This window comes from Rhinolophus sinicus, chromosome 16, assembly GCF_057876585.1.
Source record: "Rhinolophus sinicus isolate RSI-liver-muscle chromosome 16, RSI-T2T, whole genome shotgun sequence".
Taxonomy (NCBI): domain Eukaryota; kingdom Metazoa; phylum Chordata; class Mammalia; order Chiroptera; family Rhinolophidae; genus Rhinolophus; species Rhinolophus sinicus.
In genome coordinates this window covers 24,357,500-24,373,473 of record NC_142516.1, presented here as the reverse complement: position 1 = coordinate 24,373,473, position 15,974 = coordinate 24,357,500, and the positions used below count along the sequence as shown (strand labels likewise).

General features: G+C 36.4%; 1 protein-coding gene across 10 annotated transcripts in view; it reads left to right on the top strand.

Moving 5' to 3' along the window:
- The window catches only part of FKTN (fukutin), a 58,231-nt gene that overhangs the window by 10,892 nt on the left and 31,365 nt on the right, over window positions 1–15,974 (top strand). For 6 of the 10 annotated variants that reach the window (XM_019734205.3, XM_019734206.3, XM_019734201.3 and 3 more), the window contains exons 3-5: window positions 922–1,128; window positions 6,569–6,628; window positions 10,129–10,332. In XM_019734205.3, the coding sequence (XP_019589764.3) occupies window positions 1,024–1,128; window positions 6,569–6,628; window positions 10,129–10,332 (369 nt within the window). In that variant the 5' untranslated portion in view covers window positions 922–1,023. Of the gene's footprint in view, window positions 1–921; window positions 1,129–6,568; window positions 6,629–10,128; window positions 10,333–13,902; window positions 13,983–15,974 lie in introns of those variants that run through there. The other 4 variants (XM_074330787.2, XM_074330788.2, XM_088793083.1 and 1 more) reach the window with 2 other exon arrangements.

The following is a 15,974-nucleotide window of genomic DNA, read 5'->3' as shown; positions in this document are numbered from 1 at the left end:
CAAAACCTGTAAGTCATCAGGAGAAAGAAAGTGTGACCGCAAAGCCAAATTGTCAATTGACAACCGTTTTTGAACAATGCAAGAACTCAAGGTAATTAGTACTCGTAAGTTTTCTTTTTATGAACTCTGAGAAGGTGAATATCAGCCATGCAGTGCATGAACAGAGATGATACAGCAAAAGGACTGGTAGGGAACATAGTAGGAATAAGACCAAGATAACTGAGATTTGTAGGTACAAATTACAATAGAACTATAACAACGTAGAAATAACTAATAAAAGTCAGGTTTGAAAGAGAAACACTTGAACTAAATTTAATATATTTAACCAAAATCAAGCAGTGGAGAGGAGGTAAGAAGTCATAGAACTATGTTAAATTTCTTGTCCTAAAGAAAATCAGATGGGACTAAAGATGAGAGAACAAAAATTTTTATGATGGCTCTCTTTACACTTGCCAAAACTGAAAACATACACGGGGTCTTTATAAAAACTGACCACATCCTAGATCCCAAGAAACAACTAAGAGCTGTCACATAGATGATGTTCTTTGACCCAAACCTTTTTGGTTTCTTCTGTGGAAGTGGTCTTAGTATAGTCGGCAGCATCAGCATCACGGGAACTTGTCAGAAATGCAAGTTCAGAGGCCCCACACCACATCGACTGAATCGGAAACCCGGGGGGAGAAGCCCCCCAGTCGCTGTTGGTCAGTGTTTATAAATATTGCATTTATAGTTTTTCTTATTCCCAATTGTAAAGAATGCCGTGACAAACATTTTTGTTCCTTCAGGTTTGGTCTCCTATCTGATCATCTCTTTAGGCTAGGAAATTACCAAATCAAAGAATGTTCTGTAGGACTTTAGGTAACTTTTTCTTTATTGCTGGTTATTAGAGGTGAAAATTAAAATTAGGTTTTTTCTCTTTAGAAATATCTTTCTGTTCACGGGAAACAAGATTGTCTTCTTATCCGAAAAGATGAAACCAACCGGGTTACTTTCAAAAGACAACCAAGTGACCACTACAGACTAATGAGTAGAATCAATAAGAACGTGATTTTGGCGCTTTTAACTTTGACAAGTTCTGCATTTCTGCTGTTTCAGTTGTACTACTACAAGCACTATTTATCAGCAAAGGTAACTTTTTTCTCCTTGCTCATCATTAGGATTCATTTCAGCGGTGTATTTTCCTAACATACTTTTCTTTTGCAGTACATAAAATTAATAAGTTTTTCAGATCCTTGCGGAAATATTTCTTACTGAGATTCTCATCTTTGTGGGGTGATTATAACTGTGAGTGCTCATTCAGTCTGTATTTATGTTTACTTGTTATATCCAGGGCACTTTGTAGGAATACAGAGATAAATAGAATGCAGGTCCTACTCTCAGGGAACTCATATATAAGTTGATAGTGACAACAGCAGTAGTTCTTGAGTCTGGGGCCTTTAAAGCCCTGAGTTGGAATCCTCATTTTGTTGTTTGGCTTTCAGCAAGTTACTTAAGTTCTTTGAGTCTCAATTTCTTTACATGGGGCTAATAGTAACTTTGCTGGATGAGATATTAGGTTGGTACCAAAGTAATTGCGGTTTCAAAGGTTAAAAATAATTGCAAAAACCGCACCGCAATTACTTTTGCACCAACCTACTATAATGCATCTAACTTGGTGTCTGATACTTGTAGATGCTCAGAAGACTGTCGTATTAATAGCTTATGTCTTCTAGTGCTTTTAAGGTTTCCACTGGAATTTCATAAATTAAATCGTATTTCATTATTTTAGTGTTCATATGAGCTCACATTTATTACTTTTTCCTAAATAAGTGAAGCCCTGTGTATGTTAAGGTTCTTGCGCAAGGTGGCCAAGTTCAGGTCCTATAACTTGCGTCTTCACTCATCACGCTACTGCGGTGTGTAAACAAGTACGTTCAACAAAATCCTGTAAGATTGATGAGAAGATATGAAATGAGATGGCTTTGAGGAATGCTGAATCACAACAGAAAATCATAAAATACTGATGCGTTAGTGGAGGGAAGACAGTCAATGAACTGTGCTTGTGTAAAGCACTGAGTGAACCAAACTTGAATGATATTCTTGACTTATTCCCATAAGCCACACCAGTGCCTGCAGTAATCAGGTATTCTCATTACTGAGGAGACCACTTACAGGGTTCTGTGCAAGGATGTCTTACGTTGCATTCTATTTGGTAACCTGTGTGTGTTTGGCTAAAAGCCAGGGAAAGGGAATTGAAAGGACAGTTTGGATTTCAAGTCGGGCAGTAGTCATTCACGGTGAACAATGTAATGTCATATACCATTATTAGAAGTAGAAATAAATCTTGTAGCCAGGTAATGTGCAACATAGGTTTTCGAAATGTTTTGAGTTGGTCAGTTACTTGCTAAAATCATACAAAAACCATGATTTTCTTTGCTATTCTTTGACTATTGGCTAGTTCCATCTTGCTCTGAAGGATAATTTACAGGTCATTGCTGGAGGAAAAGTATTATTTGTGATAGTCTGATTTAGCATAGTAAACTTTAATAAATGCTATTGCCCCTCTTTTCCCGTCCCACCCTTCCATGTCCCCCAACTCCTGCCATTATCCAGGAGAAATGTGAAAGAATTTTTTTTTATTAGAATTGGAGGATATTTTTTTATTCTTTCATTTATTCTCTGACTTTAGACTGTACAGATTTTCTGGCCAAACAGTATTGATTATTAAAAAATAGCTTTCCCACCATTGCAGATTACATTTATGAGTTCTATCCACTAACCCCTTCCGTGATGGGAGTAAATGTGTTTCTACGGGAAGGAAAAGCGCTGAGATACAGAAGGGGAAGGCTGCTTGGAGTGTGGGTGAATTTGCCGTGGTTAGCGTTTGTGATCCTTAGGTTTGCAAATTTATAAATAATTTTAAAAGATCAGTTATTGCAGCCTTCATTTTTTTTTTTTTTTTTAAGTATTACCGTTTGATTCTGTATAGCAATGAGTAGCGATCATGCTGAATTAAGAATTTTGTTTTTTGGTTTCTGTCAGAAACTGATTCTTGGATACTTTCTTGGATGTCTTTCAAAAATAACAAGATTCTTGGATGTCTTTCAAAAATAACAAGATTTTTGGGGTGGTCAGATAGCTCAGTTGGTTAGAGCGTGAGCTGGTTCAATTCCCACATGGGCCAGTGGGATGCGCCTTGTAAACGACGACTGGACTTAGAGCTGAGCTGTTGGACTTAGAGCTGAGCTGTGTCCTCCACACCTGGATTGAAGTCCAACGACTTGGAACTGATGGGCCCTGGAGAAGCACACTGTTCCCCAATAAAAAAAAAAAAAAAAAAAAAACTACACGATTTTTCCTTAAATCTTTACCTATTGCCCAGATGCTTTTTCTTTCATGGCATATCTTCATTTAACTCATTTATCAGTGGAGTTCTGTAGCCACCAGACTTTTTCTACCAGTCCTTTTGGGCATCTGATTCCATCTCTCCTCTTATTTATTTCACTTAAATTTTCACTCCAAATATCCCATAGACAATGCTTCAAAATATATTTAGGCTTTTTTTAACCTCTTGACTTTAACGTTATGGCATTTCTTTTAGAACATTCAGTCATTCATTTGTCAGTTATTTGTTGAGGACTTACTGTGTGCCCAGCACAATACTACGCTATGAGACAAAATGACGAATCAGTGTAATCCTTGCTGTCTAGGGACTTGTATATTGGGGAAGTTTGGGGTCAAAGGGGAGAGGGTTTAAGAAACTTATAAAGAGACATATAAACAAATGACAACAATATGATACGTTACTTCTCCTTCAAAGCACACAACATAAAACCCTGTTCTGGCTACTTCACTATTTAAAGCTTAAGAACTCTTCTGTCCTTTAATCTCTAGCCTTTGCAGTCCTCCTCCGTACAGCTATTTGAGTTATATTTTCTTAGGTACAGATCTGATCTAGTTATTCTCTGCATAGTATACCTGTGGAAAGATCTAAACTCCTTAGCATGGTATGGTGTAGAGTCTCTGTTTGCCCTCCAGGTCCTCTCCTCACCGTTCCCTGTGCCTTGCGAGGCTGGCCTCTGAGGACTGCATCAGCTGAGCTGCCTTGCCCTTTGTTACGTAATGAGGAACTGCTGGATAACCTACTTAGGAGGGTTATGATGGGCTATTTCATGGATGAACTTATATTTTGAGGTGGTCTTATAGAATGCGTAGGCGTTCTCTAGGTGAAGAAGGATGGGAGGGCCATTACAAAAAGAGGAAACAGCCTATTCAAAGAGAATGAGCTATATGGATATCTTAAAGAGGTGCATAGGAGGTAGAAACCAAAGGAAGAACAAAGGTCCTGAGGCAGAAATATGCCTCATAGTTTTGAGACCACCAAAGAGATCAGTGTGGCTGTAGAAAATTATTGGGGGTGGCATGGGGGTGGGAATATTGGGTAAGGTTAGAGAGTTCCATATTGTTTAGGGGCCTGTAAGACAAAAGGACAAGCTTTTATTCTGAGATAGACTAGGAACCACAGGAAGGTTTTGAGCTGATATTTGACATGATCTGACTTTATTTTAAAAAGAAGTAGACTGGATACTCTGTTGAGAATAGATTGTAGGGGCAAGAGCTGAAACACAAAGACCAGTTAGCAGGCGATTCTAGTAATTTACATGAGCTGATGATGGTTTGGACCAGGGAGTTAGTGGTGAAGTTCGTAAGAACTGGAAGGTGGAGCTATCATGATTTGTTGATGGGCTAGATTTAGGGTATGAAAGACAAAAAAGAGTCAGGGATAACTAGTATTTTAGGCCTAGATAATTGGAAGGGAGTCACTGTTTACTGAGATGGGAAAGACTGGAAGAAACAAGTCTGAGAGATAGTGAAGATCAGGAGTTTTGGGGCGTTTTTTGTACATGTAAAGTTTGAGATGCCTATTTGACATCCACATGTAGAAAGTGAATAGTCAGTTGGATATATATACGTCTGGAATTCAAAGGACTGGTATGGTTGGGAATGTAAATTGGGAGTTGTAAGCATACAGATGGTATTTAAAGCCACAGGAGTAGCTAAGTTAGTTACCAAGGAAGTGAACATAGAGTAAATAAGAGAAAAGTCTCGGGGCCTGACCTTTGGGTGCCTCCAATATGTCAGGGAGGTGAGAAGAACGAGGAACTGAGGCCAAGACGACTGAGGAGTCAGAGAAAACTATCAGGAAAACCAGAAGTACGGCGACCCTGAGTGCCAATTGAATGAAACGTTTGAGTGAGGGAGAAACAATCAACAATTCTGGGCAGATCAAGTAAGACAAGGATGGAGTAAATGTTAAGCTCAGGAGAATTCACGTAAGGAGAGGAATTAGAGGCAGTGAATACAGACAGCCCACTAGGAGTTTTGCTGTAAAGGGGGACAGAAAATTGTTAGTTGGGAAAAGAGGAGTCAAGAGGGTTTTTTGTGTGTGTTTTTTAATTAAGATAGAAGAGATAATATCTTGTTTTTATACTAAAGGGAATTACAAAGCTGCCTCTTTGTTGTTTTTTCCCAAATATCCTCAGTATAAAAATGTTACTGTCTAAGTTGCTGAGCTTGTGAGGAAGGACCAGTCCTGATTCAACCTTAGTTACCCAGTATATCCCTCCTTCCCTCCAATTGACAATCGCTTATTAAGCATTTACTAATTACCAACCATCATGCCAGGCACTGGCAATACACAGGAGAAATAAGATGTGTGCCCTGCCCTTGAGTTTGAGATTTAGGGTGAGATGAATCTCCATTTTAGAAACTTGGAGCACATTTCATTTTTAGGGTGAGACTATTCTGATTATTCTTCAACATGCTCCCCTCTATACCTTCCAGATAAGAACACATTGAAGGCATAGGAAACCTCTTTGGTTCTTTGAACTTGAAATATTCTTCCTCTTTTCTTTAGACCATCAGACATTCTTTCTCCTGTTCCTTTAAAAGTATTTGGGGGCTTAGCAAATGAAAATGGAGTCTGAATATTTCTGAAAATATTTTTGATAACTCAGCACTTAAAATTATGGTGCATGTTAGGGAAGGTGTGGGCACTGGAGCTACTATAAAACAGCAATAATGCCTACTTTGCAGGATTGTTATGTGGGATAGATGGGAATACATAATTCATGTATGGAAATATCAAACACGGTGCACTTAGGAGCTGCTCAATAAATATTATTATACTTTCTTATCACCTTGCCAAGGTGCAGCCTCGTAAACACCAACTCAGTGTGTGGAGATAAGTTGAGGTTAGGGATGTGGAGCTAAATGGATAAGCCCCAATTCCAAAGAGATAGCGAAAAGTTCACTATTCGTTGGTGGAAAGTAGTTAGTTTAGAGATGTTCGCCATATGTACCTTAGTGTTTAATAACATACTGCACTCTGTCAGTGTTTTCCATCTTGGGTAGCTGTATTATGTAACTGTAGAATTCTTAGCTCATGGCTGTATGAAAATAGGTATTTGGTGAATACTTTTTAATAATTATGAGCCAGTGATAAAGTTTGAATCTCATGCCTATCCTAAATGTAATGTTGCATGCCGGGCTTTGGATTTACTAAAATGTTCTTTTGTTATCTTCCTAGAATGGAGCTGGTTTATCAAAATCCAAAGGAAGCCGAATTGGGTTTGATAGCATACAGTGGGTACGTACAAGAAGCACGAAATTACTAAAGTATACTGTTCAATAAGTTCATTCGTTTTACATACTCAGTAAGTGTTTGTTGAATGATGACAATGACAATCGCTACCTTTGGTGAGGAGTGGGGTAGGTGGTAAAGGGAAAGTGCTTTACATGCAGCATCTCATTTAGTTCTCACGGAAACTTTAACAAGTCAGCATAGATTGTTATCCTCAGTTCACATGGAGAGGTTCAGGTTAGTTTCCTAATAAATGACTGAGTCCCGAGTCTGTTTGCCTCCAATCCTCATTCACTGATCTATGGTGCTTCCCCAAATGAATAAATATGTGAATAAGAATTGAACTATAAAATGATGAGGAATAAAAATCTATTCAACATGTTTCCTTTATAAGATAAGGGAAACTAGTGATATATACAATATATCCCTGGTTTGGTTTATAAATTTCAGAGCCTGCACATTTATAAAATATATTTTCTTACCTTTTCTCTAACTCAACTTAGAATGAAAAACAATGCTCGGTTATTAATAAAAAATTACATTTATCCCATTAGTATACGTTTTGGATATGACCAGATAGTTCTTGTAGATGTACTTCAATCTTTGGCTTCTCTTTAACCAGAGACCTGCAAGGCTTTAGATGAGAAGTGGGTTTCAAATCACCAAGCAGCAGTAAAGTACTGGTGATAATTGATTGCACGTCATTGCTAACGCCAATTGGATTTGAACCACTGTTCAAAAGGTGAAGTCTGGGTTATCCTATTATCAGGCTCTTCAACTATCAAATCTACAAGTATCAGTGTGAACTTTTAGTTTATTAAAAATAGCACGTGTTTTGCTCTGTGGACTTGGGGTAGTCTGAGGGGAAAGGGAAGTATGATACCCCTGTGACATACTCGCCAGTCACAATTATAGTCTAGCAGATGAAATAAAAAGGGGCATTTTGTGCATTTTGTCTAGCCCTGCTCTACCTCCATCCCATCCTTAAGAAAAATACACACGTAATATTTGGACCAAATTTATTGTCCTGTGAGTGAAATAATGTGTTGAGGTTTGAAATTCAGTACTTAACAGCTGGCCAATACACCATCTGAAGATAATGGGGGTGCTTTATCATAAATTGTAACATTTAAAATGTGATGATACTTGTGGTAATACAAACTTTCCAAGTTTGCCATTTATTGAGAGTTTTCATATGTGCACTGGTAGAGCATGTTCGGAAAAAGTTTTGAAGCTGTAATAAGTTCAGTGGGACAGAAGAGTTGATTTCGTCTGGATTAACAAACGGCATTCCCAAAACCTTTAGTACATAAAGCAGTCAGCAGGAGTACAGATTCATTGATATATTTTTTTAATGGAATTTGTATGTCATTTAAAGCTTAACATTACAGAAAAATGTAGGATACCCCATCTTTTTCATTCAGGGAATGACCCTTGAGGTAGAAGAAAATAATGGATTTTTTAAAAAAGTTTACTTTCAAAGTAAATGAGCAAAACCTTAAAGAGCAGTGTACTATATTCAGTGAGTTCTTTGTTAATTACATTGCACGGTACTAATAGTTATAATAGTTGCAAAATCACAGGGAAGGGAGAATTACTGAAATACTTTTAGAAGGAATGAAAGTGTAATCTGATCAATAAGTGTGATACTGACTCCTGATAAAATTCTAACATGAATTATTGAACACATGACTTAAGAGCACTTAGCAAAGAAAATGATGATGATTAGGCTTTCACTAAAAACAAGTCCCACCAAGCCCTCTTAGGTTCTGATAAAAGTGTAATACACTGGTAGAGGAATAAGCTATTACAGTGTCAGTGTATCCTCTTTTCAACAAGACATTTTTCTTTCTTGTAAACGAAATGAATTACCAAAGACCAGATGATAACGGTCATGTTGATTTAGAAACTGATTGGATCTAGAGTCTATTGCACATCTGTTTCCAAAGGAGCGTTGGTGATTGCATTGATAACAACCTGGAAGGCATATTTAGGAAGTGAGTTATAGACTCTCTCCTTAATCCTGCCTTAATCTACATTTATATTAATAATCATGATGAAGCCATAAATGTGTTCATCATGTTAGTATTTAACACCAAGCTGAGAGTCATTCAACAAACATTTATTAAGCACCTTGTTTATACTAGTGTCTGTCATCTCATCATCTTGCTTCCAAAACCATTTCTTTCTCTTTTATTGTCCTAGTGTAAAGCACAGAAAGCAATAATATAAAAGGAAAAAACATTAATTAGACTATCAAAATTGAAAACTTCTACTCATCAAAAGACACCATTAAGAAAATGAATAGACATGCCAGAGACTAGGAAATATTTGCAAAACATGCATCAGACAAAAGACTAGTATCAATGATAAATAAAGAACTTCTACAACTCAGTAATAGTTTTTTTTTGTTCATACTTTTTATCAGATTGAGGAAATATTCTATTCTTGGTTTGCTGAGAGTTTTTAATCATGAATATGTATTGACTTTTATGAAATACCTTTTCTATATTGAAATTGTCATAGATTATTCCCCTTTATTCTGTTGATATGATGAATTTCATTGATTTTCAAATGCTGTCCTTTGTTTCTGGAATAAACCTTACTTGGTCATGATACTTACTTTTCTGTTGTTGTTTTCTTTAAACTACTGGAATTGATTTTGTACTGTCTTAAGAATTTTTGCATCTATGTTCATGAAGGGTGGTAGTCTGTAATTTTCTTTCTTTTTTGAAAGGCATACATCCCTTTGAAATCATAATTGCTTTTATTGAAATAGGCTTTTAAGTAATAATGTATACCCTTTCTTCTATTTATCTTTCCTACTCTTAGGTATTATTTAATCCTAAGTGTGATTTAATTTGTTTTCATTCTATTTGAAATTTATTTTTTCACTATCACACTCTATTTAATGCCCAGTAAAATTATATTTAAAAATATTGCAGTATTATCAGAAAATCAAACTATATATGGGAATGGTCAAGCAAGCAGTGTATTTTAGTTGGGGTCTTTTGCTTACAAAAATTATTGAACAGTATTATAAATATGAAGGAGAGTGTCACATACAATTAGTTTTTGATTTTGAAAAGGTTGACATGACTGATTTTTAAAAACTGACAAATCTGGTATTTCCTCTTCCACATTTACTTGAAAAGATTTAGCTAATACCAAGAGAATAATTTGTAAGCTTGAAGTTTTCCTCTCTGATACCACTTTGTCAACAACAATTGTCTTATCCTTTTGAGGTACAGTTAATTAGTAGCTTACTGTTCTGTACTTTATAATATGTTGCATATATTTTTACTAATAATTGTTCATCTTCCTCAGTAGATTGTGTACTTCTTGAGAGTAGGGACCATGTATTATTATTTTTTAGGACAATAATAAGGATAGTGTATTAAGTAAACACTGTATATATACTTTATAAAATTAATAAATAAAGTTTAATAAGATAGATTGTTGTATTGGTGTAGTAGAATTAAAGGGATTCTTTTCCTCTCAAACAGCGTGCAATTAAAAAATTTATTATGCTAACATCCAGCCAAAATGTACCCGTGTTCCTTATTGATCCTTTGCTTCTGGAATTGATTAATAAAAACCTTGAACAAGTCAAAAATACTTCTCATGGCTCCACTTCAGGATGCAACTTTTTCTGTGTTCCAAGAGACTTTACTGCATTTGCACTACAGTATCACCTATGGAAGAATGAGGTAAGATGATCTGCTTTCAGATAATGGAATGTGTCTTTAACGAAAAGCATGGGATGAAACCAGTTTAAAATGTAAAACATGAAAAGTTTTTCTAAAATCTTTTTATAAATTGTATCAGGAATATTTTCAGCTGTAAGTAGCACAAAAGCTTAAGCAAATAAGGGAATTTATTTATTTTTTGTATAAGAGGTTAAAAGGTTGGTTGGTGGCTGCTGGTATTAGTTCAGCTGCTCGCTGACATCAGGGCTGCATCACGGAAGTTCTTGCTTCATTTCCGTCATCGTCACAAGGTAGCTGACATAGCTCCAGGCATCATGTCCACGTTCAAGGCTGGAGGGTGAGAGGAAGGGATGATGATACTGTCCATCCTCTGAAGGCAAAATTTTCTCAGAAGCTTTTGTCCAGAACTACATTCACATGTCTACTTCTTGTGAAGGAAGCTAAAAAGATAGGTATTTAGCATTTCTGTCCGTGTAGCCAGGAAAGTAGGAAGGGATTTGGTGATGAATTTTCAGTACCTGACACATAAGGTGTATGTGAGGGTAGTATCCCCAGTTTATAGTACTATTCTTTCTATTTTGTAAGTGCACAATGCTTGTTTGATACTCGAGTGGGGTGCTTCTTAGGTGTATCCAATAATTCAAACTTATATTTTCATCCTGCTTAGTGGTTATAAGGCAAAAGTCAGACAGTAGTCAAAAACAAAAAGTCTCAATCAAGCATGTCAAAACTTTGCTTACTTTTTTATTTGGAATACCTCTAACTGCCCAATTTCATTGTTTTTCATACTGAGGAGTTACTCAAGTAAGAATAAGAAAATTAGCATCGGATTAAATGAACTCAACTAGTTAGTCAGCCACCCATGATGGAATGTGCACTAATTCCTCAGAAGAATCTGTTTTAGTTGTGTTGACCTCTGAGAGGTAGGGATTACACTCCACGGTGATGATGTGGTCTGGGAAAGCAGTATTAGCTCACATTTTCTTGCTTGCCCCAGACTTTTACCCAGGGCCTCAAGAAAATGAGCTTTGACTTATTTCCAGCCTATAGTTTTGTTTTTTTCTTTCCTTCCAGTTTTATGTTTTGAAAATTTTTTACCTTATGGAAAAGAACATGGTATTTTAAATGTAATTTTTATTTTTTAATCAAAATAGTACTAGTACTAAGTTTGAAAAGTCAGATAGTGATGCAAGGCTCATAATGGAAAACAGCAGTGTCTGCCTCGTCTCTCCCCACCCCTTATTTCCACTCATAGAGCCAACCACCTTCAACTCTGTCTACCTTGTTTATCTTCTCTTTTATAAATGAAATGTTTATAGTTCTATTTTTGATATTTTATATTTAGATTATAAATTATGTGAATTTAGCTATTATATCTATTTTGTCACACACACACACACACACACACACACACACACAGTCACTCACACACACTCCCATTATCATCCTAAAATGACTATATCACATTTTGTAGTTAAATTAGTGTTTACCTTATTATGAAGATATAGATTAATCACACAGATGCTATCTAGTTTACTCTGATTATATTTCTTATATAACTCTTTTCTCCTTTGTTGTTTGCTACTTTTCTGTATATCTCTCAATACTCCGTGTATGAACTCTGCATCAGAAATATAAAACTCTCAATAAGACCTATCCTATCAGGTAATCTCTCAGTTCAATTTTTATTTTTTTCCCCTTGATGACATATTCCCTAGAGTGCTTGGTCTTTCTGCCCTACTACAGACTGGTCTGCTGTGCAGATATTGTTCTGTAACTTCCTTTCACATTTTAGGAACTTCCTCCTAGGAAAGGGTGAGTGGGAGGTTGAAACCTTGCATATCTGAAAATGTTTTCTTTTTATCTATACATTTGAGTTCTAATCTGACCTATATAGCAGTCAGCTTCTGCTTTGTAACAAGTCACCCCAAAATTTAGTGGCTTAAACAGCATCCATTATGTACCTCATGATTCTCGGACTCAGCAATTTAGGTAGGATTCAGCTGGGCAGTGCTGGTCTCAGCTGTGCTCACTTATGCAGCTGCCAGTCAACTAGGCAGCTCTGCTGCTTCAGGATGGCTGGCTGTCACCTGTGGTAGTGGAGGTGGCTGGGCCTTGTAACTTTCATCATCCAGGCAGGCTCAAGCTAGCGTGAGAGAGCAAAAGCATGCAAGGTCTTTGGACATTGTTAAAATATTAAGATTTCTTATCCATTAACATGAAATATGGGTCCTTTAATTTCAGGTGTCCTTTCATGTTCTTTAATAGAATATTCTCATTTTTCTTAAAGATTTTTCACATCTTTTGTAAGGTTTATGTCTTGCTACCTTACAGGGTTTTTTTTACAGGGAGGGGGAGGTGGTTAATGTGGATAGTTTTCTTTTTCCAATTCTTTACTGTAGGTGAATGAGAATGCTTTTGGCTTGTATTTTGATCTTGTTTTCCAGCAACTGTAGTGGAATCTGAACTCTATAGATAACTTCCAATAGTTTCTCCCTCCCCTATCCTCTTTCCTCCCTTTCTCTTTCTCTCTTTGAATATAGATCATTGTATTCTCTGCACAAAAAGACAGTTTGTTCTCTTCCAACTCAACAGCTAATTTCTTTTTCTTATGTATTGATTTAGGTAGGAGCCCCCAGGATAGTATTGAATAAAAGTGTTTTCTCTTTCTAAACTTTTTATTACATAGATGTTGGACTTCCAGAATTGATCCTCTCATTTTCTTATCTTTACTCTAAGCTTTTTCATCTCATTTGCTACCTTTTAAACAAAATCATTAACAATGCCATTGATTTTTTTTCCCATATTTTTGCTTGAAATTTTTATGTTTTTATTTTCTAAGAGCTCTGTGTACTCTGTTTCTTATAGTAGCATTCTTGTTTCATGGGTGCAGCTTTGTCTTTTTCGTTCTGCAGATTTTAAAGTTTTGTTTGTTTAAAAAAGTTTTTTGCTCTCTGCTGCATTTTGCTTTTCTAAATCCCTTCTTTCTGGGTGTTTATTTTTTGGTATCGTTATGTGTTTTCTTTGTTTTTCGTGATACAGTTTTTCTACAATGTTTGTTGGTCTTTGTCTTTCATATTTAAGAATGAGGCACTGAAAACCACTTGGAAGCTTTTTTTGTTATGATCAGGCTTCATTAAATGGTGGACTTTACTATAGGGTAATAAGAGCACTCCATCTTTTTCACTGGAGAGACTCCTAAATGTCAGTATTTGTGGGTCATTCCTACTAGACTGCTTGATATCATCATAAAACAAGCCTAAAAAGTTTATAAACCTTTTTTATAAAGATTATTTTGTAATATTCCTTTATTTTCCCAAAAGGAAGTTCGTAGAAATTATAACCTACCTACCTACATAGTCCCCCAAATCAATAGAATGTCTTAACTCTAATATAAGGGAGAAATAAAAGGAAATGTATATTTCAGTGTATAAATGCTGAAGCATGACTACCCTGGAAGACATAATAAAGTAATTCAGATGCTTGCACTTATCTGTAGGATCACTGAGTGTGATAGCTTCAAATGTGATTGAATGATATTGTTGTTACTAATACGATTTTCCAAAATAGTGAACAAGTTTACAACAACGAAAAAGGAAAATTGTCTCCCTTTAACGTGGCTGTGGTATTCCTGAGAAGTAGAGGGCCAGGTAATTATAAACAAGTTTTTCACTATGTGATTATCTGATAGAACATTTGAAATTATGCAGGACACAGTAGATTTTCCTATTTTGGACTGTAGGATGTCTAACATTCCTAGCCTAAGCCTCTAAATGCCAGGTTTGTCCTTTTTGATCATTATGATGACCAAAAATATCCCCACAAATTTCGAAAATGTCTCTTGGACACAGTACCACTTGCCTTGAGAACTAGTACTTTAGAAGAAAGGGAAGATGCCACAATTGGCAAAACCGACGTGATCAGAGTCAGTGTAGCAAAAGGTACACTGACAAGAAGCAAAAGGTAGCAATGCCCAGAAAAAGAACACAGGTGCATGGTTATCCTTTTATCAGTATGACATCCTATAGAGCCCTTGGTAGTCTTCTTAAACCTGCTCCCAAGGTAGAGCTCAGTAGATCAGTCTGCATGTAATTTTTCTTTATTGAACCATTCTCATGAAGTGCACCAACCTCTGCAAAGTCCACTGGGAGTAGATGTGTGCAGTCCAGCCTTGACCTGGGCTTTTGCTCTGTCTGATCAGAGCAATTCCTTTGTTCTTGACTTCTCTCTCTCTCTCATGAGTATAAGAAGGTAAGTCATTTCATAGTTCTGCCTATTTCGTCTGTCAGCCTTTCTCTCCTCCCACAACCCAAGGTCAGTTTCCTCTTCAAGATCTGGCTTGCCTTTTAAATTTTTCCTGATTGACCAACTTACAATGTCTTTCTTTTATTCTGTATGGTAGATCCTTCTCTGAACTGGCCACTCTCATCTTCGGTCAGTACTTTCTACCTCTTAGGTATACCAAGAAAGAAAAGGAAAAAGAGGAACCCTACGGTTGGTAATTCCGTGTTTCCCTGAAAATAAGGCATAGCCAGACCATCAGCTCTAATGCATCTTTTGGAGCAAATAAGACCAGGTCTTATATTAATTTTTGCTCTGAAAGACGCATTAGAGCTGATGGTCCGGCTAGGTCTTATTTTCGGGGAAACATGTTTCTAATATAAGAAGAATCGATGTGAAATTGTATTAATGAGGGTAAGTTACATTAGTTGCTGTTAAAAGCAACCCTAAAGTCACATTGACTTAATATAAGAAAGGAGTAATTGTCTTTACAAAAAATCCAGTGTGGGTATTTTTGGTCAGATATATTCCTGGACCGCTATACTCTAAGCAGTGACTTAGGGATATAGGTTTTTTTCATTTGTGGTTTTTTTTTTTTTTTTTCCTCTTGTTGTTCTTTGCTTTCCTATATGCAGATGGAAGAAGGGAAGCATGGAAGATCTTATGGGAAATTATAAAGCCGGGCCTGGAAGTGGTATATGAAACTTCTATCCACATTCCTTTGACACAGTTTAGCTCTGTATCCAGAAAGGAGAAGACAGTTGTTATTGGTACTAGTTAGCATTCTACCAGAATTATGTCACTTTCTCTCGTTTAACAACGTAAACAACAACAAAGATCTATTAGCACCTGCTGGGTACTAGCCACTCTGTTGATTCCTGTGGTTGAGGAACTTGCAGTATATTAATGGAGTTTAAACAGTTTTTAAAAAGTACAATCAATACTATGATAAGGGTTTGTGTTGCGGGAGCATAGATAAGGTGTAGCCAATCCAAATAGCAACATTCGAAGAGGAAAAGTAATGTGAATCAAGTACTCTTGAAAAATGTTTGTAAATGCTGTGGCTTTTGGGACAACCTTCCAGACACAGCTCCATCATTGAATAACTTTAATGTCTGGTGTTACCACGTAGAGCTTTTTTTCCCCTTTAACTGTAGACTAGGCATAATGTCTTCCTTGCTGACTTCACATAGTTTTATGGGCCTCAGATGAGAGCATGAATGTGAATGAGCTTTGTACACATTATGTCAGTGTAGACTAGCAAGGAAGTATTATGGAGTGGAACAAACCTTGGATTAGGTTGGAAAATACCTAAATGCTGGTAGTTCTTTGCCTCTTTTTAATTTTGTTTCTTTAGACTT